We start from the raw sequence: 25,465 nt of genomic DNA on the forward strand, positions 1-25,465 counted from the left end.
GCACGGTTTGCAAGTGTGAAAAAATAAAAAGGGGGTGCATAACTTTGTGCGTGCTTTTAATTGTCAAAGAGTTTATTTTTACGGTTTTAAAAAGTTTGAGAAGAAAAACCCCTCTCCTCTGGGTGTTCTACGTACGTTGCAAAGATTGGAACAAACTTTGTTGCAGATTTCTACCTTTTGTCGTTCTGAAGAAGTAGCCGCGTGCAGAGCGAATCTGTATGGGAGCGTAATGATCAACCAGCTGATGCACTTGCAGGGCTCTAGTGAAGAAAGCGGCAGGGTCTGCATCCCTTTTTTAGATGTGATTTCCCTTTTTGGGAGTATCTCATCAAAAATGACATTTTTGTTGCAGGGGATGCCCAAAATCTGACTTGTATCTTAGGCCGGCCATACATTATTCAATTTTCTTGAGAATTTTGGTTTAGATTTACCAAAAACCATATAATATGAGGTCAAACCTAACAACACCGTCAATTGTATCCAATTAGGCAGGCCCTTGTGCTACATAGTTCAAGGTAAATCTAAAGGAAATTGGACAGAAAATTATATAATGTATGGCCAGCCTAATTCTGGCCATACATTATACAATTTTCTTGGGATTTTTGCTTTAGCCTGGCCATACACTATACTCACCGGGTAGCTGTGGATGTGGGGAGCAGCGCTGTTTTTTGCCTTTTGAGGGCTGCTGGTAGGTGTAGTGCCTGCGGACTGTACTGGGCTAGGAGGCTGAGAATGGGAGCAAGGGCTCTCCTCTGCCATATGTGGCCCCAGAGATGCTGGGGTCAGCGCCATGGAGGGGCCGCCTGCCGGAGTGAAGAACTCCGTTAATTTGAGGAGCCCCTCTTTGATTTTACGCTTCCCCCATTGTCCCCCCTGTCGGGTCCTCACACGTAGGGCAGGTGGCAGGTATGTCAGGTTTGATCTCTTTTGTCCCTCATCGCTGTGAGCCGCGGAAGATGCCAGCGGATCCCCAAGCTCTCAGACTATGCGGCCATCCCCATCAGCAGCCGGCCATGCCCTGCAACTTGATCTTTTTCAAAGCAGCAATATATCTGTCAACTTTCTCGCTATGTTGTGCTCCCCTGTCAGTGTTCCACGGCGAGCGGGGAACCTCCAGCCGGGACCTGGTGATCAATAGCTGTAGCCGCCAATGGCGGGGCAGGCAGGGCGGTGCACACACGCTTGCACCCCCTATCTGAAACTGCAAAATCACACACATACTGTATATATGTGTGTGTGATTTTGCACAGCCCTGACACCCTGTAGCAGTGCGTCTGCTATAGCACGTGTTATGCCCCTCCCGTCCATTTGCTGTTTTGGAAAGGGAAGGGGGAGAAGCTTTTACTCCTTGAACATTACAAAGAAACAAGTAAACATACATTTTACTCACCATTATTATCTAGTTACTTAAATACTCCTCATGTGTTAATTAATACAACTAAAAATACAATTGCCCACCTTGTTGGGGTCTGGTCTGTAAGGAGGCTGCACCTGCAGGAAACGGGATCTGCATATGTAACCATCAGATAAAGCTACCTCATGAGCAGTGCTTACACAATCTACATAGAAACAAAGTTTCAAATGTGAATCCGCCTTCCTTTCTAAGAGGCACCCTGGGCAAAGAAAACGGACTGTTTTGTACAGAGGAAAACACAAGAAAGGGCAGTTGACCGGTGAGTGGCCTGAATCGGTGAACAGTGCATCCCATCGGAAGGACAATCCCCATAACCCAGGGATAAAATGGTTAAAGGCACAATTAGACCGAAGTCATAAGTAGGTCTTACTAATAAGGTGAGAGGCTGAAGGTGGTGGTGGGATCTCCACAAGATGGTGGTGGGATCTCCACAAGATGGTGGTGGGATCTCCACAAGGTGGCAGTGGTGGGATCTCCACAAGATGGTGGTGGGATCTCCACAAGGTGGCGGTGGTGGGATCTTAACAAGGTGGTGGTGGTATCTTCACGAGGTGGTGGTGGCGGGATCTCCACGAGGTGGTGGTGGTGGGATCTCCACGAGGTGGTGGTGGTGGGATCTCCACGAGGTGGTGGTGGTGGTATCTCTACGATGTGGTGGTAATACATTTATCTGTTTTGTGCACTTGGATGGGAAGGACCTAACTATATGGATATTGAGAAGGTCTCATCTATCTATCTATCTATCTATCTATCTATCTATCTATCTATCTATCTATCTATCTATCTATCATTATGTAATTTTGTATGTAGCGCTGTCCCAGATTTTATTGTGTATTGGTATACATGTGTGGTGGGATCATATTTGGGACATAGCAGCAACAGTGTTCAAATGCATTCAGTTTCCATCTAAATCCATCTTCTATCTGGCGCAAAGGTTTTTTTTTTTTAATTTAATCATCGTAAATATTGCAGCAGAGTGACCAGAGGCCACCAGAGAAGATACAGATCCCCTTGTCTCCTCTAGGTAAGTGATGAGAATCACATCTATGAAAGGGATACCTTTAGCTACAGTACTGTGGAAAAGTTATAGGCAGGTGTGAAGAAAATGTTGTAAAGTAAGAATGCTCATCAAAAATATGTATTTTTATTGTTATCAATTTACAAAATGCAAAGTTAGCGAACAGAAGAAAAATTTAAATCATATCGATATTTGGTGTGGCTACCCTTTTGGCTTCAAACCAGCATCAATTCATTTCATCAAGCTCTTTTGCAGAAGTACAAAGAAACGGGCAATGTTGAGGAGCATAGACTGGTCAGGATGAATGGTGTCCTCAATGCTGAAAAATACAGGTAGATACTTATCCATCATGCCATACCATCAGGGAGGTGCACAATTGTTGCCAAATTTATTCTGCAGGACAACGACCCCAAACATACAGTCAGTGTCATTAAGAACTATCTTCACTGTATAGAAGAACAAGTAGTCCTGGAAGTGATGGTTTGACTGCCACAGAGCCTTCATCTCACCATCATGGAGTCTTTCTGGGATGACATGAAGACAGAAGGATTTGAGGCAGCCGACATCCACAGACGACTGGGCTTAGTTCTCTAAGATGTTCAAAACAACCTACCTACCGAGTGCCTTCAAAAACTGTGTGCAAGTGTACCTACTGTTTTGAAGGCAAAGGGTGGTCACACCAAATATTGAATTCATTTGGATTTCTCGTCTTTTCATTTACTTTCCATTTTGTTAATTTCTAAAAATAAACTATTAACACTTCTATTTCTGAAAGCTATCTCTCAACCCCCCACCTCACCCCCTCGGTCTCCACCCGAATCACACACCTGTTGAGCGACATATCAGACTGGATGTCGCTCCACTTCCTTAAACTGAACCTCTCCAAAACTGAGTTTCTTGTCTTCCCTCCAGCCCGGACACCACCCCCCATTGACTTCTCCATCATGTCCAACAACGCCACCATCAATCCCGCCCCGCAGGCCAGAGTACTTGGTGTCATTTTGGACTCCAACCTATCCTTCCAGCCCCAAGTCCACTCTTTAACAAACTCGTGCAGACTCCACCTCCGCAACATCGCCAAAATCCGCACGTTCCTAACTCCAGAAACCACTAAACAGCTCATCCACTCCCTCATCATATCACGACTCGACTACTGCAACTCCCTCCTCACTGGCCTGCCTCGCCGCTGGCTATCCCCGCTTCAGTCCATCCTGAATACGGCTGCCAGACTCATTCACCTTTCCAACCGCTCCGTTTCCGCCACCCCCCTCTGCCAATCCCTCCACTGGCTTCCGATTGCGCAACGGATCAAATTCAAAATCCTAACGCTGACGTACAAAGCTGTCCACCATACTGCCCCGAACTACATCTCTGACCTAATATCCAAGTACCGCCCAACACGCACACTCCGCTCCTCACAAGACCTCCTTCTCTCTAGTTCCCTGGTCTCCTCCTCCCATGCCCGCCTCCAGGACTTCTCCAGGGTGTCACCCATCCTCTGGAACTCCCTGCCCCAACCCATCAGATTATCACCTACTCTCCTCTCCTTTAGGCGCACCCTGAAAACCCATCTCTTCAGGGAAGCCTACCCCGCCCCCTGCTAACTTGCCGACCTCCTCCACTCTTCCTACCACTCCATCCCCCACAGCTATCTCCTCCTGTGCCACCATCCCCTCCCTCCTAGATTGTAAGCTTGAAAGAGCAGGGCCCTCGATACCCTCATGTTTTGCATTGTATTGGTATTGTTCTGTCCCCCTTTATAATGTACAGCGCTGAGCGAACTATTGGCGCTTTATAAATACTGTATAATAATAATAATAATAATAATTTACAGCATTTTTTCACACCTGCCTAAAACTTTTCCAGAGTACTGTAAATATTGGAGCAAAATACCCAGAGCCTACCAGAGAAGATGCAGATCACCGTGCTTCCTCCAGGTAATTGATGAGAGTTGTGTCCGTGGATGAAACAAGCTTAGCATTTTGTAGAAAGGGGATCAGAGACCACCAGAGAAGACAGAGATCACTGTGTCTCCTCCAGGTAAGTGATGAGAATCATGTCCATAAAAACGACAAGCCAAACTAAATATTACAGCCAAGTGACCAGAGACCACCCTAGAAGGTGTAGATCACCATGTCTCCTCCCGCTAAGTGATGAAAATTACATCTATGAAAGCAAGCTTAGAATAAATATTGCAGCCAACGGGTCCAAGGATTTCATCCCAATACCTAATGGCTGTCAGATTGCCATTGTCTAGCCTGTAGGCGTCTGTGCGTCCCTCCATGGATATGCTTCTCCAGACCATCACTGACCCACCACCAAACGGTCATGCTGAACCATGTTAGAGGCATCAGAACGTTCTCCACGGCTTCTCCACACATGTGCTCATGGTGAACCTGCTCTCATCTGTGAAAAGCACAGGGTGCCAGTGGTGGACCTGCCAATTCTGGTGTTCAATAGCAAATGCCAATCACGCGCTATGGTGCCGGGCAGTGAGCACAGGTCCCACTAGAGGACGTCACCCCTAAGGCCACCCTCATGAAGTCTGTTTCTGATTGTTTAGTCAGAGACATTCCCACCAGTGGCCTGCTGGAGGTCATTTTGTAGGATTCTGGCAGTGCTCCTCCTGTTCCTCCTTTCACAAAGGAGCAGATACCGGTCCTGCTGATGGGTTAAGGACCTTCTACGGCCCTGTCTAGCTCTCCTGGAGTAACTGCCTGTCTCCTGGAATCTCCTCCATGCAGTTGAGACTGTGCTGGGAGACACAGCAAGCCTTCTGGCAATGGCACTTATTGATGTGCCATCCTGGAGGAGTTGGACTGTCTGTGCAACCTCTTTAGGATCCAGGTGTCGCCTCATGCTACCAGTAGTAACACAGACCCTAGCCAAATGTAAAACTAGTGAAAAACAGTCAGAAAAGATGAGTAGGGAAAAAAATGTCAGTGGCCTATATACACGGTATATATTATAAAACACATCCAATAAAAAAAGTTTAAAAAAATCAAATTTCTTAAATTTAGGTCAAAATGTATTCTTCTACATATCTTTGGTAAAAAAAAATCCACTATCATTCTTAGAGATTGTAACATCCCCATTAATGTGAACAACCCGGCTACATCCCAACTCTTCAACCCAACCTCATCTTTTGCCTTAACACAATTGACACAGTCCTCCATGGACTCTGATGAACACGGTCCTCCACTCACTGTGATGGACACAGTCCTCCACTCACTGTGATGGACACAGTCCTCCATTCACTCTGATAGGAATACATTAGACCTTATTTTCTCCCATCTTTGCACTCCCTACAACCGCACAAACACCCCCTTTCCTCTCTCTGATCACAATCTAATCACCTTCAGTGTCCTCGTCTTCAAACATCCCTACGAACAGCAAACAAATACCAGAAGAAACCTTCACAATTTAAACCCTTCTCTTTTCCGCTCTGCAACTGACCAACTCTATAACAGAATCTCTCCCCTGTCCTGCCCTGACCTGGCCACCACTGTCTACAGTTCACTTTCATCCACATTAGACTCACTTGCTCCTCTAACTACATGAACCATCAGGCCCCAACCGCTACAACCTTGCTAGACTGACGGCACCAGAAATCTTAAGCGACATAGTCGTGCACTGGAGCAATTGTGGCGTAAAACCAAATCTCAGCAAGCATTCACCCGATATAAATCTGGTTTCTTAACATACAATTCCTCCCTCCATGCTGCCAAATAAGCCTACTTTGTCACTCTCATCAATAGCTTGTCATCCAGTCCTCGTTGTCTTCTCTACTTTCTCCACCTCCACTCAGTACCTCACTCACTGCTTACGAGATTGCAAATCATTTCAAAACCAAGATTGATGCAATTCGTAGGAGCATCTCTACTGCACAGACATCCATCCCGCTTAGCATACCTTATACTAAACCTCCCTCAACACTTTTCTCTTTTGACCTTGCTACTACCAAAGAGGTCACTAAGGTTTTCTCAGAAGCCCATCTCACTACCTGCCCCTTGGATCCTGTCCCCTCACATCTACTACAGTCACCCTCTTCTTCTATCCTATGCTCCCTCACTCACATCTTCAATCTCTCCCTCACTAACGGTGCCTTCCCCTCCCCTCTAAAGCATGCACACATCACTCCCATACTTAAAAAGCTCTCCCTGGACCCCACCAACCTGAACAACTTAAGACCCATCTCCCTGCTGCCATTTACCTCTAAACTCTTATAACGCTTAGTCTACAATCACCTGAGCTCCCACCTCACTGACAACAACCTTCTTGACCCTTTACAGTCTGGCTTTCACTCACTCCACTCCACTGAAACTGCCCTACTAAAAATCACTAATGATCTACTAACTGCTAAAACCAATGGCCACTACTCCATACTCATCCCAACCAATGGTCACTACTACGTACTCATCCCAACCAATGGCCACTACTCCATACTCATCCCAACCAATGGCCACTACTCCTTACTCTTACTACTTGACCTCTCTGCGGCTTTTGATACTGTTGGTTATCCCCTCCTCCTCAAAAAACTCTACTCTTTTGGCCTGCGAGACTCTGCTCTCTCCTGGTTCTCCTCTTACCTATTGCAGCGCTCCTTCATTGTTACCTATAACTCTGGCTCCTCCTCTCCACTCCCTCTTTCTGTAGGGGTCCCTCAAGGTTCTGTCCATTAGGACCCCTTCTCTTCTCCATCTACACCTCCTCCCTTGGTCACTTGATAAACTCCCTTGACTTTAAGTACCAGGTCTATGCTGATGACACACAAATCTATTTTTCTACCCCTCACCTCAACCCTTCAGTCTCCTCTCGCATTACTAACCTACTAAGTGACATATCGGTATGGATGCCACTCCACTTCCTCAAACTCAATCTTTCCAAAACTGAGCTCTTAGTATTTCCTCCAGCCTGTACCCCCTCCCCTGACTTCTCCATTAAGATCAATAATACAACCATCAGTCTCTTCTCTCATGCCAGGGTACTAGTTGTAATCCTAGACTCCCATCTGTCCTTTCAGACCCAGATCCAATCGCTGTACAAATCTTGTAGACTTCACCTCCGCAACATCTCCAAGATACAGCCGTTCCTAACCTCAGAAACCACTAAGCAACTTATTCACTCCCTTGTTATATCTCGCCTTGACTATTGTAACTCCCTCCTCATTGGCCAACCTCATCGCAGGCTATCCCCTCTTCAGTCTATCATGAATGCTGCTGCCAGACTCATCCACCTTACTAACCGTTCTGTATCTGCACCCCTCTCTGCCAATCCTTCCACTGGCCTCCACTCAGTGTCCTCCACCCCTCTCTGCCAATCCCTCCACTGGCCTCTCCTTGCCCAACGGATAAGATTTAGAACATTAACAATAACATATAAAGCCATTTATAACTCTGCCCCAAATTACATCACCAATCTTGTCTCCAAATATCACCCAAACCGTCCTCTCCACTCCTCGCACGACCTCCTGCTTTCTACCTCCCTTGTCTCCTCCAATGCTTGTCTCCAGGACTTCTCCAGAGCTCCCCCATCCTCTGGGAACACTCTACCCCAATTTATCAGACTATTGCCTACTCTGCTCATTTTTAGGCGATCTCTGAAAACCTATTGTAGCAATCATGCACACAGAGATGGATGGGAACCTCAATTTTGGCAAAGGACCGTCCATCTTGTATAATTATTTCGCTCTCCCTCTTCCCTCATCCCCCTCCCTCTCTGTTGAGTGACATGTGGTCAGTGTGTGTTTGCAGAGATCACAGGCAACACACTCAATGGGAGGGCGTCCTGGCTATAAAACCTCACTAGCTCGGTACCCCTCTAAGAAACTCTTGCTTGGAAAGGGATCATAAAAGCGTAAACCGAGTCCCTCACTGAGTTCAAAGACATTCCAGATAAGTCATAAACTAGACACCACATTCAACATCCATTTTCCCCTATGATTCCATATCTTGGATTATGGAAGACTTACATAAACCTGGAGCACATATTCGGACGGCTGACGTTAATACAAATTCCCATGTATATTACACCCCCTATCTGACATATACCGGAGAGCAGAAAATTCTATCTCCTGAACCATTCATGCAAATATTTAATATCTAACCATTCCGCAGACACGTCTGCATATTAATCTACTAGAGGCACGGCTACTAAATGCCCCGAGAATAAGTTATGAATCGTAATAGAAGCTATGAGAGTTTTTGGTCAGAGTTTGGGTCTCCACCTACCAACTCCCTCCCAAATGAGGCGATTGGTTTACTGCTCCAGGGAGACACCCTGTGGGGTGGCTAGAAAAGCTAAGCGAGGCTGAGTTGAGCCGTGTGTGTGAAGAGTTGAAGATTCTTCCTGTAACATTGAAACTGACAGTGGGAGATAAGAAATCCTTTTTGGCTCATGAGACTTGAAGCTGCTTAACCCAAGGCTTTTTGGCAAGTACTTATCTACCTAAACTTCCCTCTGTTATCTCTTTGCTGTATTATTGTTCTCTGTATATTTATATATATATTGGCTACATCTTTTTCTGTAAATATTTTTATTGCACCATTTTGACCTTTTTAGTGATAAATCTTACTTTTTGAAAGTGAACTGTTTCTAAAGCTCTTTAATGGAAATTACGAATTCCTGCCGCTGTAGAGCGTTACTGTAAGTGTGTTTAACCCTCTGTATAACCTGCCTGTGGTGACAGTGGTATACATACGATTATCCAACCATCCTAGTGTTATTGCTAATATTGCTGAGTTTCCTCTTTCTCTGTACAAAAAGGAGGTGGTGGCAGTGTGAAGGGTTAATTGCGTAATTAACCTGACCCAGTAACAATCGCTCCCAGGCTGCCAGTACATCGATTGTGGTCCAGTGAGCTGGAAAATCTTTGTGCAGGGTGCAGCTGGGCGTGGGATTGTTACGCACGTGACAGCACGGTTTTAGATTAGCTAGTTCTTTGGTCACGAGTTTGGTGAGACGGGCTGGGGTCTGACGTCGCAATCGTCACACCTATCTCTTCAGGGAAGCCTATCCTGCCCTCAGCTAATAATGGAATCTTTTACTCCTATCAGTCCATCCCCCACAGTTACTACCTTTTGTACCACTATCCCCTCCCCCTTAGATTGTAAGCTCCAAGGATCAGGCCCGCCTCACCCTCTTGTATTGAACTGTATTGTTGCTGTATTGTATCCCGTTATATTGTAAAGCGCTGAGCAAACTGTTGGCGCTATAGAAATCCTGTATAATATTAGTAATTATATTTTTATATATATGGAATACTGGAATTTTTTTTTTTGTTTAATACTAGTAAAGGCGGTGATCAGTGACTTATAGTGAGACTTTGGTAGTGTGGCGGACAATCTGACACTGACACTTTGTGGGAACTGACATTGGCATCTCCAGTAACACTAATACAGTGCTCAGTGTTAATACTGTACACTGTCACTTTACTAGTTACCTGGGTTACCATCTCTGGGTTAATCAAAGGGTTAAGTGTGTGCCTAACAAGTGCTAATGTGTGCTGCTCTTTATCAAATATCAATTTGTTTCTTCTGCTTGCTTTGCAAACACAGAGATTGTTCCTAAAAACATCAGAAGCCCCCCCCCCCCCCATCGAATCAGAAGCCCTCCAGCACATTACAAGTACTCCCTTCAAAATAGAAGCCCCCCCATCTCACCAGAAGCTATCCCTTCATATTAGAAGTCCACCCCCCATTACATCAGAAGCCCCTCATCTCACCAGACATTCTCCCTTCACATAAAAAGCCCTTCATATTATAAGAAATCATCCATTCATATCAGAAGGCCCCCCCCCCCCGAATTACATCAGAAGCCCCCATCTCATCATCAGAACTCCTGCCTTCACATCAGAAGCCCTCCAGCACATTACGAGTCTTCCCTTCACATCAGAATCCCCATCTCATCAGAACCCCACTCCCTTTTACATAACCCCCCCCCATCTCATTAGAAGCCCCCCTTTTACATAGGAAGTCCTCCTTTCACATCAGAAGCCCTCACATATCTTTAGAACTCCCCCTTCCTTTGAATAAGAAGTCCTCCCTTCACATCAGAATCCCTCCATCACACCATAAGTCCTCCCTTTACATCAGGAACCCGCCATCACATTAAAAGTACTCCTTTCACATCAGAAGCCCCCCATCTCATCAAAAGCCCCCCATCACATCAGAAGTTCAACTTCACATCAGAAACCCTCCATATTATAAGATGTCCTTCCTTCACATCAGAAGCCCCCCATCACATCATAAGCCCTTCCTTCACATCAGATGCCCCCGATCACATCATAAGCCCTTCCTTCACATCAGATGCCCCCCATCACATCATAAGCCCTTCCTTCACACCAGATGCCCCCCATCACACCAGATGCCCCCCATCACATCATAAGCCCTTCTTTCACACCAGATGCCCCCCATCACATCATAAGCCCTTCCTTCACACCAGATGCCCCCCATCACATCAGATGCCCCCCATCACATCATAAGTCCTTCCTTCACATCAGATGCCCCCCATCACATCATAAGTCCTTCCTTCACATCAGATGCCCCCCATCACATCAAAAGCCTTTCCTTCACATCAGAAGCCCCCCATCACATCATAAGCCCTTCCTTCACATCAGAAGCTCCCCATCACATCATAAGCCCTTCCTTCACATCAGATGCCCCCCATCACATCAAAAGCCCTTCCTTCACATCAGAAGCCCCCCATCACATCAAAAGCCCTTCCTTCACATCAGAAGCCCCCCATCACATCATAAGCCCTTCCTTCACATCAGAAGCTCCCCATCACATCATAAGCCCTTCCTTCACATCAGATGCCTCCCCCTTCACATCATAGGTCCTTCCTTCACATCAGATCCCTCCCCCTTCACATCATAGGTCCTTCCTTCACATCAGATGCTCCCCATCACATCATAAGCCCTTCCTTCACACCAGATGCCCCCCATCACATCAGATGCCCCCCATCACATCATAAGTCCTTCCTTCACATCAGATGCCCCCCATCACATCATAAGTCCTTCCTTCACATCAGATGCCCCCCATCACATCAAAAGCCCTTCCTTCACATCAGAAGCCCCCCATCACATCATAAGCCCTTCCTTCACATCAGAAGCCCCCCATCACATCATAAGTCCTTCCTTCACAGCAGAAGCCCCCCATCACATCATAAGTCCTTCCTTCACAGCAGAAGCCCCCCATCACATCATAAGTCCTTCCTTCATATCAGAAGCCCCCCATCACATCATAAGCCATTCCTTCACATCAGATGCCCCCCCATCACATCATAAGCCCTTCCTTCACATCAGAAACCCCCCATCACATCATAGGCCCTTCCTTCACATCAGATGTCCCCCATCACATCATAAGCCCTTCCTTCACAGCAGAAGCCCCCCATCACATCATAAGCCCTTCCTTCACAGCAGAAGCCCCCCATCACATCATAAGCCCTTCCTTCATATCAGAAGCCCCCCATCTCATCATAAGCCCTTCCTTCATATCAGAAGCCCCCCATCTCATCATAGTCCCCTATCCTCTTACATCGGGGCCCCATCAGAGGCCCTCTTACATCAGTGTCGCCATCACAAAGAGAGACCAGTTGATCTGAATCCCCAGTCTGTTCACTGATGTAAGGAAATGCTACTGACCCCGGCCACAAATAAAATCTCGTAGTGGGCCACATGTGGGCTGTAGTTTGGAGACCCCTGATCCACAGAATTGTTACACGTAGCTCAGTGCAGCAATTATTGTAGAATGATCATACAATTCATCATTTTCTTTGTTCTGCAGGTTATTGTCAGAATGAGATTCTCTGCGGGTGTACTCCTTTCTCTCTGCCTGATATTTGGGATTGGATGGACTCAAGTGGTATGTAGATGGAAGTAAATGGTCACCGAAGTGTAATCTACCATAATTGCTTGTGATTCAGCGGTTTGTTTTCAGATAATCATGGATGTAAGGTATATTCAGTGCCTGGCCAAGGTCATCTAGAGCCCAGGGCAAACATACCGAATTGCACCCCCTGCAAGATGTATGAGCATTATACTGTCAGCAAAAATCCCCACCCCCCCAAAAAAAAAAAAAATCAAGCACTAATCTGCATGCTTACACCCTAAACATAAATCCCCCCTCCTCCCAGCACAAATCTTTGTTCCCCCCCATCCCCCCAGCTCAAATACTCTCTTCCTCCATGTGCCCAGCAAAAATCTCACCTCCCCCCCTAAAAAAAAATTCTCATCATTCCACAAATCCTTTACCCGTCAGATTTCTCCTTCGAGCACAAATCTTCCCCCCAGTCCAAAAATCCCTCTTCCCAGTACAAATTTCCCCTCCTAGCATAAATATCCCCAATCATTTGTACTAGTACAAATCCCCCCCCCCAAAAAAAAAAAAGAAGAAGAAAAAATAGCCCTTCCCCCTCTACCATATCGCCTTTTCCAGCACAAACAACCCAAATCCTCCCTCCTAGCACAAATCCTCTTTTCCCACTCCCAACACAAATCCCCCCAAATCACCACTCCTAGCACACCTCCCAAAATGTACCCTCCTGGAACTATTCTTATCCCAAGTCCCCCCTCCTAACACAAATACCTCCCCCCAGTCTCCTAATGGTGCCCCCTACCTCATATGATACCAGAGTGCCTGGGACAGCTGCCCTTCCTGCTCACCCCTTGTCCCAGCCCTGGTTATATTTATCATACACGGCTCAAAAAATTCAAAGGAACACTTTGAAAACACACCAGATCTCAATGGGGAAAAATCTCCTGCTTTATCTCTATACTGATATGGACGGGGTAATGTGTGAGGAACGTAAGGATGCCCCATTGTTTGATTTGTTGGGTGTCTTTGAATTCAGTCCTCCTGTAAGTTGACCATTTTCATTTCCTTCAAACTGAAAAAATGATGCAGCAGGCTAGTCCATTTTTCTGAAATTTCATTGCAGCAACTTAGAGTGGTTCACAGTAGTTTGTATGGCCCCAAATGCTTGTATGCATGCCTGACAACATTGGGGGAGGCTCCTAATGAGACCACGGATGGTGTCCTGGGGGATTTCCCTCCAGCTCTGGACCAGGGCATCACTGAGCTCCTGGACAGTCTGAGGTACAGCCTGGAGGCGTCAGGTGGACCGAAACATGATATCCCAGAGGTGTTCTATTGGATTTAAGTCAGGCGAGCGTGGGGCCATATGAGACTGGTCATTGTCGTGCACCAGGAGGAACCCAAGACCCACTGCACCAGTGTAGGGTCTGACAATGTGTCCAAGGATTTCATCCCGATACCTAATGGCAGTCAGGGTGCCATTGTCCAGCCTGTAGAGTTCTGTGCATCTCTCCATGGATATGCCTCTCCAGACCATCACTGACCCACCATCATGCTGAACCATGCCTCTCCAGACCACCACCGGTCATGCTGAACCATGTTACAGGCAGTAGAATGTTCTCCACGGCTTCTCCAGACCTTTTCACGTCTGTCACATGTGCTCAAGGTGAACCTGCTCTCATCTGTGAAAAGCACAGGGTGCCAGTGGTGGACCTGCCAATTCTGGTGTTCAATGGCAAATGCCAATCCAGCTCTATGGTGCCGGGCAGTGAGCACAGGGCCCATTAGAGGACATCGGGCCCTCAGGCCACCCTCCTGAAGTCTGTTTCTGATTGTTTGGTCAGACATTCACACCTATGGCCTGCTGGAGGTCATTTTGTAGGGCTCTGGCAGTGCTCATCCTGTTCCCCCTTGCACAAAGGAGCAGATACCGGTCCTGTTGATGGGTTAAGGACCTTCTATGGCCCTGTCCAGCTCTCCTAAAGTAACTGCCTGTCTCCTGGAATCTCCTCCATGCTCTTGAGACTTTGCTGGGAGACACAGCACACGTTCTAGCAATGACACGTATTGATGTGCCATCCTGGAGGAGTTGGACTGCCTGTGCAACCTCTGTAGGGTCCAGGTATCGCCTACCTGTAGTGACACTGGCCCTAGCCAAATGCAAAACTAGTGAAAAACAGTCAGAATAGATGGGTAGAGAAAAAAATTTCAGTGGCCTCCAACTGTACAACCATTCCTGTTTTGGGGGTAGTCTCATTGTTGCCCATCTAGTGCACCTGTTGATAATTTAATTAACACCAAAGCAGCTGAAACTGATTAAACACCCCCTCTTCTACTTACCTGACCAGATCAATGTCCTAGGAATTTCATTGACATGATGCTAGACTCTGATTAAAAATTCTTCCTTTAATTTTTTTGAGCCGTGTATGACATCTCTACACAAGCCTTTTTGTAATGTACAGCTGATATAGATGACCTTCTAGCTCTGTCTCCAATTGCATGTTTTATACTAGCAAGAGTTAAGACAGCTTTGCACCAAACAAAAGGTGTCCAAAGTCTTACATTGCATTTTCTTTATAAAGCAGCCCCAGCAAGTGTAGAGAAGCCTGTCCCCTGCCAGCATGCTGTAGAGAAGTACCGCTTTTCTCTTTGCGGAAGCAGTAGTCTCTCTGCAGAGGTTAGACACAGACCCCGGTTAAGTCAGAACTATAGTTGTGCAATAAATAAAGCTAATGCTCCCTGCTGGTCGGAGATCTGTAGCTCTGACTCTGGCAAGAGGCGTGTTGGACCTCTGCAGAGAGACCACTGCTTTCACACAGAAATCAAGGGGCCTTCTCTGCAGCATACTGGCAGGGGACAGAGTTTTTTGTGAAGGATGTGGCTGCTTTCCAAAGAAAACCAACTGTAAGACTTCAGCCACCTTCTGTCTTGGTGCACCTGGAATGTAGTTTGCTGATATAAAGTAATGTTTCAACGGGACTTTAAAACTCATGTAACAGGGCAGTGAACAGAGACATCCAAAGAGAAGGGGAGGAGTCACTGTGTACATTTCAGCTTGAGCTATTGGGCTCAGCAACCAATAGGGAAGCCTGAAAAGTGCAATAAGGAGTTGGAAAATTTTGCTTTCCTGCATTTGAAAATACAAACTAGTTTATATACAATATTCAGATTTACCTGATTAGAAACATTAAAGTTGTATTTTTAAATTGAAACCCTAAGTAAGGAAACAAATCAGGTAAAAAAACTGTATATTCCCTTTAGTAAGGCGGGGGAGGGGTGAAGCAAGGCTGGCAAACTGAAGATCAGTGTTGACAGGCTTCAGACTTGTGCTGATGTCATCAGTTTGAGATCTTCTGACCTGCATGCATCCCCATAGACTTGTATGGGAAGCGAACAAAAGCCCGTTGATGCAGGACCTTATATCTCCATCACAGATATGCAAAAACAGAGGCCAGTTAGTCATCACATTAGTGGGCAATGGGAGGGGAGCTGAGAACATGGGAGAAACTCACAAAGATACAAGAACATACAGATTCCATGAAGGTACCATTCCTGGTAGAAGTGGAACCCAGGACGACATCATTGTAAACCCTCCATGCCATCTACTAATCTGCTGTGATGGAGTTTGTATGTTCTCCCGTTCTTGTGGAGGTTCCTCATGGGTACTTTGATTACTTTCCACAGACTGAAAAAAAAAAATTCTGGTGGGTCAACCGACTTCTGATTATTCTGACCCAAAATTCTACATGTGCATGTATGACTGTAGTATGACCACAGCGGAGTTCTTCTGATCATTGCAGGAAATCACTCTAAATATGAATGACAACGCATTTGATGATCAGTACGAAGACTGCACAGGAGAGATGGAAAATAAAATAATAAACTCCCTACTTGCTGAAGAAAAACGGGCTGACTCAGTGTTTAGTAATACTTGGGATGAGGCAAAAAAGAAGTGGGACACTGAGAAACCGAATGTACCAGACGGCTTTCAGGATGAGTACGGCATTGCCATTATGGCATATTCCAACAAAAATTCCAATCTTTATTCTCGCTTCAACAGGGCAGTGAGAGATTATAGCAGTAGGGACACGTTCCATTACCATTCTCTTCACTTCTTCATTACGCGCGCTGTAGTGCTCCTTAGGTCGACTTGTTCGCACTCGGTATACAGAGGGATGAATAACATGCATTTAAAACATGAAAGAATCGGGGGAGAAGTCAGAATCGGTCAGTTTGCTTCTTCATCCACCAACCACGCAGTAGCAAAGGACTTTGGAGATGACACGTTCTTCAACATCACCAGCTGCTTCGGTGCCGACATCAAAAAGTATTCCTATTATCCAGATGAAAAGGAGGTTCTGATACCAGTAGACGAGGTTTTCCAAGTGACCAACATTATAGAGCAGGAAGGTAAAGGAAGATTTGTCCTTAAAACCACAAAGAGAAGATGTCACTACTACAATTGTGACTACCTATGTAAAGGTTAGTAAACTTTACTTATTTGACTTACTTGTTTGGTTTGGGTTTTATTTGTAGGTCCAACTAAATATACACAAGAACCCTCCTATAGTGTGTACTTGTCTCAATCCAGACTGCTAAGTGTAGTTTCTGTTTGCTGCCTCCTTCCTCTGCATTCAGCATGAATCACTTCTTACAAGTTTTCCTGACACCAAGAGAAAAATGGTGACAAGGGAGGGAGCTCCAGCAAATTGACAGTCTCAGCTCTGTTCCTGTGTGCTGTGTGGAGGGGGTGTGTGTCCAGGGTGTATTTACAGCCAGGCAAAAAAGGCGTCTGCCTTGGGCAGCATTTGTCAGGGGCCGGGGCCGGTGTCGCCCACCCCAGCAGAAGTGACACTCTTGTGGCAATGGCACACAGGAGCCGTTATGTTTGCAGGCTTGCAGCAGTCTCCACTACATGGAACCCGAACCACGAGAGGTCACTGGATCTGAAGGCCACACACAGGCCAGAGCTGGTAGAGAGGAGGAGCCGAGCAAACGGACGAGGAAGGAGCCTCCGCTGATCGGTGATTGCTGCCCGAGAGCGGCCATTGTCTGTCTGTGTGGAATTCTGGGGAAAGCAGAGTGGAGGGTGTCGGCTGTGGATGGGAGAGGGAGCCAAGCATGGGGGGGGGGCTGGGGATGAGGAGGGCACACACGATTTTTGTGTTGACTATGGCAGAACAAAACCTAAGTAGGCCACTGTGTGTGTCTCTTCCCTCCAATCAACTCTCAATCAACTCTTTTTTTATTATTTTTTTTTTAATATATAAAAAAAATATAAAAAATAATCTAAAAAAATTGTAAAATATAATTTTTCAAAATTGTAAGAAATACAATAAAAATTTGTAAAAAAAATATTTAAAAAAATAAATATATTTTTAAAAATGAAGGGCTCATATTACACGGGCTCTCTGGCCCATACAAAGTGAATGAGCTGTTTGTTTGGAACCTTCTGTTACTCTATTAGGAGTAGGTGTGTGAGTATCCCTGAATACACTGTCCATACACATGTTTGTGTCCGCTAATAATGATTTTGGTGCATTTTTAACCCCTCGCCTACCGGTCACTTTTACCCCCTTCCTGTCCAGGCCAATTTTCAGCTTTCAGTGCTGTCGCACTTTGAATGACAATTGCGCGGTCATGCAACACTGCACCTATATGAAATTTTGTATAATTTTTTTTCTCACAAATGGAGCTTTCTTTTGGTGGTATTTAATCGCTGCTGGGTGTTTTATTTTTTAATAAACAAAAAAAAAAAGAGCAAAAAATTTAAATTAAAAAAAGGGTTTTTCTGTTTCTATTATAAAATTTAGCAAAACAGGTAATTTTTTCTCCTTCGCTGATGTGCGTTAATTAGGTGGCACTGATAGGCAGCACTGATGATGTGGCACAGTTAGGCAGCACTGATAGACTTCACTGATATGCAGTAATGATCAGCGCTGATGGGTGTGACGGTGCGCGGCGTCAGACCCCAGCCCTTCTCAACAACTTGTGACCGAAGGACCAGCCGATCTAAGACCGCGCTGCCACTTGCGTAACAATGCCACTCTCATCTGCACCCTGCACAAAGATTTTCCAGCTCGCTGGACCCCAATCTATGTGCCAGTAGCCTGAGAGCGATTGTTACTGGGTCAGGTTAATTACGCAATTAACCCTTCACACTGCCACCACCTCCTTTTTACAGAGAAGGAGGAAACTCACAAATCTTATCAGTAACACTATGATGTTTGAATAAGCGTCTGTATACACACTGTCCCCGCAGACAGATGTATGCAGAGGGTTAATACATACAGTAGCACTCTCCAGAGACAGGGATTCTTTTAGTTTGCATTAAAAGCTTTAGAGACAGTTTCAACACTTTTCGGAAAATAGGATTTATTACTAAAAAGGTCAAAATGGTGCAATTAAAATGTTTACAGAAAAGATGTAACAAATTATATATATATATATATATATATATATATATATATATATATATATATGAGAGAGCAATAAAACAGAGGAATAAAAGAGAAAATTCAGAAGGCAGGATACTTTCAAGAGTACTTGGTTTGAGCAGAATCCAGTCGTCCGAACAAAAAGGTTGCCTTTCTCCCAAAGATGTTCCTGATGTTAAAAGGGAGTTATCTCTTCTTCTTACCTCTCTCCAGCCATGTCAGCCTTTTTTCTAGTAACCCAAAGAGGTGTCTCCTGAAAGCAAAGGGCCAGTTGCCTCATTTGGGGATGGGTGTTAGGCGGGGACCCAGGCAATGACCAAATTCCTTACAAGTTTATACCATAGTCAATAACCTTCAATAGGTACAGGTAGCATCCTAGTAACTGGCAGATTAATATGCAGAATCATATTCCGAACATCCAGATATCAATTATGGCATATCCTGCCACTCCGGATAAAAATATATTGCTTTCTGCCCTCTTGTAGACGCCACATAGGGATGTAAGATGTCATGTGACTTGTATTAAAATGACCTATCTGAATATATGCTTTATATCAATGTGCCCTAGTTCCTGCTGAAGTTATGAATTTGTATGAAAAATGATTTGTGGAATGCACGTTTTTATGGCCCTTGCTGTAATGCTTACATGTCAAGTGACCGACCGAGTTATAGTTTTACGACCCGGCAGAGGAAAGGGTTTGTCAGATACTCTGGCACCAGGCTAATTGAGGTTACAGCCATGAAGCATATCCAGCTGTGCCTTATGCACTTGTGACCCCAGTGCACACACAGACCACATTCCATTCAAAGGGGAGGGGGGGGACTGGACGGAGTGCGAATGATATTTTCAGATCATGATACAAGATGGTAGACCTTAACAAAATGGTGGTCAGCGTCCATGTGTCTAAGTGCACAATTATCACAATGGGCACTGAGAGGCAGCACTGATGGGCAATGATGAGTGACACTGGTGGGTGGCACTAATGGGTAGCACTGGTGGGTGGGCGGCACTGCTGGGCACTGGTGGGGGCACTAATGGGTGGCCAATCTATTCTGTGACAATTGCCGGTTATCAGCAGTACTTTCCTCATGCTGTGACAGCGTAAGGAAAGTGCTGCCGATAACCGGCAACTGTATTTACTCCGTGATCTGCTGTGTCATTGGACACGTGGTAAAAGGTCGCTGTGGTCATAGGACACAGCTATAATGGAGATCGCTGGGTGACCGCCTCTGGGGACGCGTGGGAGGACATCATATGACACCCTCCCAGAACTGGGCAACCATGCTGTAGTTGTCATTTGGCTATAGCGCAGTTGGCAAGTGGTTAATAAAACTATCATTTTGATATGTCCTGGGAAGGGGGGGGGGGCTGCAGTGGAGCTGTCAAGGAGACTGTACAGGGCCCCTTGATTTCTAACAGCCCTGGCTATGCCAAATTAAAAATTTTAAATAATTGCCAAATTAACATAATCTGATATAATATGTGTTCTAACGATTTTACCCTGTATAAAGCAAAACTGCAAAAAAACAAAAAAAAACAAAAAACGTAATTAAATTAATGCTCACTGCGCTGGCCGTATTCCTTGTTGTTGTAGCTTCTGTGTTCTTGCTGTGATGTGACATATCTGGTCATTATTTTTACAGTTGGAGAATCCCCTACATGTATCTCCAATAGTGGTGAGTATGAAACCCTCTCCTAAACTAATCATGAATACTATTACTTCTATCACAAGAAAGATAGAATATGTATTTCTTGATAGGAAACCCAAAACATCAAAGAGAATATTCCATACTCCCTAGTTCTACCTTATGGAGGGTCATGCTGAAGGGTGTGATATCCTGGTGGTGGGTGGAACTACACATTTCAAGAGAAGGCCAGCAACTGTACTTACTCGGTGATCTGCTGTGTCATTGGACACGGCTGATCACGTGGTAAAAGGTCGCTGTGATTGGCCTCTTAGCCGCATCATGTGATCAGCTGTGTCTGTAGGACACAGTGATCACAGAGATTGCCGGGTGCGCGCCGCTGCTGGGGGCATGTGGGAGGGCGTGTTCTGGGAGGACGTCATATGACACCCTCCCAGAACTGGGCAACCGAGCTGTAGTTGTCATTTGGCTATAGCGCGGTTGGCAAGTGGTTAATGAAAAAATAATTTTGATAAGTTCTGGGGGGGCTGCGATGGAGCTGTCAAGTAGGCTGTACAGGCTGTACAGGGCCCCATGATTTCTAACAGCAGCCCTGGCCATACCAAATGAAACATTTTTAAATAATTGCCAAATGAACATAATCTGATATATTACAAGTGTTCTGATGATTTTACCCTGTATAAAGCAAAACAGCAAAATAATAAAAAAAAAGACCAGTAATCAATGCTACTGCTCACTGCGCTGGCCGTATTCCTTGTTGTTGTAGCTCCTGTGTTCTTGCTGTGATGTGACATATCTGGTCATTATTTTTACAGGTGGAAAATCCTCTACATGTATCCCCAGTAGAGGTGAGTATGAAACCCTCTCCTAAACTAATCATGAATACTATTACTTCTATCACAAGAAAGATAGAATATGTATTTCTTGATAGGAAATTCAAAACATCAAAGAGAATATTCCATACTCCCTAGTTCTACCTTTTTTATAGAGGGTCATGCTGAAGGGTGTGATATCCTGGTGGTGGGTGGAACTACACATTTCGAGAGAAGGCCAGCAACTGTATTTACTCTGTGATCTGCTGTGTCATTGGACACGGCTGATCACGTGGTAAAAGGTCGCTGTGATTGGCCTGTTTGCCGCATCATGTGATCAGCTGTGTCTGTAGGACACAGCGATCACAGAGATTGCAGGGTGCGCGCCGCTGGGGGCATGCGGGAGGGCGTGTTCTGGGAGGACGTCATATGACGCCCTCCCAGAACTGGGCAACCGAGCTGTAGTTGTCATTTGGCTATAACACTATTGGCAAGTGGTTAATGAAAAAATAATTTTGATAAGTTCTGGGGGGGGGGGGGGGGGGGCTGTGGTGGAGCTGTCAAGTAGGCTGTACAGGACCCCATGATTTCTAACAGCAGCCCTGGCTATGCCAAATGAAACATTTTTAAATAATTGCCAAATGAACATAATCTGATATAGCTGCTTTCCTCTGGGTAAATGCATCTATCTCCTATCTCCGCTCTTAACTAGAAAAACGCATTGACTCTGTCACCACCCAGTCCGACGGTAATATCCTTGATCTTGTCTTCTCCAACCGCTGCGCTCCCCACAACCTCACTAACACCCCCTTCCCTCTTTCTGACCACAACCTGATTACCTTCTCTATCTCCTTGTCCTCCAACGCCTACCCCTCCAAATGTCACACTACTACCAGCCGTAACCTCCGCAACCTTAACCCTGCCCCCCTCCACTCTGCAGCTGATCAACTCCACGACAGCATCCTACCCCTGTCCTGTCTATGGCTATGACTGCCTACAACAACGCGCTGTCAACAGCCCTTGACTCACTAGCGCCTTTAACCACACGCAACATCAGACCCCGACCGCTCCAGCCCTGGCAGACTGATCACACCAAAACCCTCAAATGACACAGTCGTGCCCTGAAAAGACTATGGCGCAAAACCAAATCCCAACAAGCCTTCACCCACTACAAATCTGCCTTCCGCACCTACACCTCCTCCATCCACGCAGCCAAACAAGCCTACTTCCTGACCCTCATCAAGACCCTCTCCTCCAATCCTCGCCGACTCTTCTCCACCTTCAACTCTCTACTCTCTCCACCCCCACCTCCACCCAGCACCTCACTCACTGCCCTTGAGATTGTCAATCACTTCAAAAACAAGATTGACACAATTCTCAAGGACATCGCCGCAACTCACACGCCCTCTCGACCTGTACCCTCTCACACAGCTACCCCCTCATCCCCCCTCTCCCTCGACATAACCTGCAGGGACTTTGTCACTGCTCAAACTCCCTCCAACCCCATTCCCCCTCACTCAGCTACCCCCTCATCACCCCTCTCCCACAGCCCCACCACTGCTCTGACCTCCACTTCCACCCCACCCTACATTCCTCATACTGAAGCCCCCCCAACACTCCGCACCTTTGACCTTACTACCATCGAGGAAGTGTCCAAGATCCTCGCTGATGCCCGCCTCACCACCTGCCCCCTCGACCCTATCCCCTCACAACTCCTACCCCCTCCATCCTACGCTCCCTCACCCACATCTTTAATCTCTCCCTCTCCTCCGGCACTTTCCCCTCCCCTCTGAAACATGCACATATCACCCCCATACTTAACAAGCCCTCCCTGGACCCCAATGACCCGAACAACCTCTGACCCATCTCCCTGCTCCCATTTACATCTAAACTCCTCGAGCGCCTAGTCTACACCCGCCTAAGCTCTCACCTCAACAACAACAACCTCCTCCATCCCCTACAGTCCGGCTTCCGTCCCCTACACTCCACCGAAACTGCCTTACTCAAACTATCCAACGACCTTCTAACCGCCAAAGCTAATGGCCACTATTCAGTGCTCCTACTCCTTGACCTCTCTGCGGCCTTCGACACAGTTGACCACCCCCACCTCCTCAAAAAACTACACTCCCTCTGCCTCAGAGATTCTGCTCTCTCCTGGCTCTCATCCTACCTGTCACAACGCTCTTTCAGTGTTACCTATAATGCTACCACCTCCCCCTCACTCCCCCTCTCTGTTGGGGTCCCTCAAGGCTCTATCCTCGGACCCCTTCTCTTCTCCATCTACACCTCCTCCCTTGGCCAACACATACACTCTCATGGCTTCAACTACCACCTCTATGCTGCCGACACACAAATCTATCTCTCAACCCCCTACCTCACCCCCTCAGTCTCCGCCCGAATCACACACCTACTGAGCGACATATCAGACTGGATGTCGCTCCACTTCCTTAAACTGAACCTCTCCAAAACCGAGTTTCTTGTCTTCCCCCCAGCCCGGACACCACCCCCCATTGACTTCTCCGTCACATCCAACAATGCCACCATCAAACCCGCCCGCAGGCCAGAGTACTGGGTGTCATTCTGGACTCCAACCTATCCTTCCAGCCCCAAGTCCAATCTTTAACTAACTCATGCAGACTCCACCTCCGAAACATTGCCAAAATACGCACGTTCCTTACCCCAGAAACCACTAAACAGCTCATCCACTCTCTCATCATATCACGACTCGACTACTGCAACTCCCTCCTCACTGGCCTGCCTCGCCGCTGGTTATCCCCGCTTCAGTCGATCCTGAATACGGCTGCCAGACTCATTCACCTTTCCAACCGCTCCATCTCCGCCACCCCCCTCTGCCAATCCCTCCACTGGCTTCCGATTGCGCAACGGATCAAATTCAAAATCCTAACACTGACGTACAAAGCTGTCCACCATACTGCCCCGTACTACATCTCTGACCTAATATCCAAGTACCGTCCAGCACGCACACTCCGCTCCTCACAAGACCTCCTTCTCTCCAGTTCCCTGGTCTCCTCCTCCCATGCCCGCCTCCAGGACTTCTCTAGGGCGTCACCCATCCTATGGAACTCCCTATTCCAACCCATCAGATTATCACCTACTCTCCTCTCCTTTAGGCGCACCCTGAAAACCCATCTCTTCAGGGAAGCCTACCCCACCCCCTGCTAACCTGCCGACCACCTCCACTCTTCCTACCACTCCATCCCCCACAGCTATCTCCTCCTGTACCACTATCCCCTCCCTCCTAGATTGTAAGCTCCAAGGAGCAGGGCCCTCAATCCCCTCATGTTTTGCATTGTATTGGTATTGTTCTGTCACATGTTCTGTCCCCCTTTGTAATGTACAGCGCTGAGCGAACTATTGGCGCTTTATAAATACTGTGTAATAATAATAATATTAATGTTCTGATGATTTTACCCTGTATAAAGCAAAACAGCAAAATAATTTAAAAAAAGACCAGTAATCAATGCTACTGCTCACTGCGCTGGCTGTAATCCTTGTTGTTGTAGCTCCTGTGTTCTTGCTGTGATGTGACATATCTGGTCATTATCTTTACAGGTGAAAAATCCTCTACAGGTGAAAAATCCTCTACAGGTATCTCCAGTAATGGTGAGTATGAAACCCTCTCCTAAACTAATCATGAATACTATTACTTCTATTACAAAAAAGATAGAATATGTATTTCTTGATAGGAAATCCAAAACATCAAAAAGAATATTCCATACTCCCTAGTTCTACCTTATGGAAAGTCATGCTGAAGGGTGTGATATCCTGGTGGTGGGTGGAACTACACATTTCGAGAGAAGGCCAGCAACTGTATTTACTCTGTGATCTGCTGTGTCATTGGACACGGCTGATCACGTGGTAAAAGGTCGCTGTGATTGGCCTGTTTGCCGCATCATGTGATCAGCTGTGTCTGTAGGACACAGCGATCACAGAGATTGCCGGGTGCGCGCCGCTGGGGGCATGCGGGAGGGCGTGTTCTGGGAGGACGTCATATGACGCCCTCCCAGAACTGGGCAACCGAGCTGTAGTTGTCATTTGGCTATAACACGATTGGCAAGTGGTTAATGAAAAAATAATTTTGATAAGTTCTGGGGGGGCTGCGGTGGAGCTGTCCAGTAGGCTGTACAGGACCCCATGATTTCTAACAGCAGCCCTGGCCATACCAAATGAAACATTTTTAAATAATTGCCAAATGAACATAATCTGATATAGCTGCTTTCCTCTGGGTAAATGCATCTATCTCCTATCTCCGCTCTTAACTAGAAAAACGCATTGACTCTGTCAGGATCCGGGTGTTCTGC

At 46.3% G+C, this 25,465-nt stretch overlaps 1 protein-coding gene across 1 annotated transcript; it reads left to right on the plus strand.

Annotated features, from left to right (window-relative positions):
* The first annotated feature begins 1,709 nt into the window (after positions 1 to 1,709).
* Positions 1,710 to 24,790, plus strand: LOC149453590 (ecto-ADP-ribosyltransferase 5-like). The gene is made up of 6 exons (XM_089688141.1): positions 1,710 to 1,791; positions 12,218 to 12,295; positions 16,048 to 16,729; positions 20,329 to 20,361; positions 21,147 to 21,179; positions 24,717 to 24,790. Exons 2-6 carry the CDS (start codon positions 12,230 to 12,232, stop codon positions 24,788 to 24,790), a joined length of 888 nt encoding a protein of 295 aa, XP_089544267.1. The 5' UTR covers positions 1,710 to 1,791; positions 12,218 to 12,229.
* Positions 24,791 to 25,465: the final 675 nt, after the last annotated feature.

The sequence above is a fragment of the Staurois parvus genome, unplaced genomic scaffold, assembly GCF_062004578.1.
Source record: "Staurois parvus isolate SC_StPar_1 unplaced genomic scaffold, SC_StPar_1.0 ptg000447l, whole genome shotgun sequence".
Classification (NCBI taxonomy): Eukaryota; Metazoa; Chordata; class Amphibia; order Anura; family Ranidae; genus Staurois; species Staurois parvus.

Bases quoted from the DNA above. Each gene is read 5' to 3' on its own strand.
- LOC149453590 (XM_089688141.1), top strand. From the start codon at position 12,230: ATGAGATTCTCTGCGGGTGTACTCCTTTCTCTCTGCCTGATATTTGGG. The intron at 12,296-16,047 runs GTATGTAGATGG...TGATCATTGCAG, and splicing joins GGATTGGATGGACTCAAGTG to GAAATCACTCTAAATATGAA. The intron at 21,180-24,716 runs GTGAGTATGAAA...TTATCTTTACAG, and splicing joins TACATGTATCCCCAGTAGAG to GTGAAAAATCCTCTACAGGT.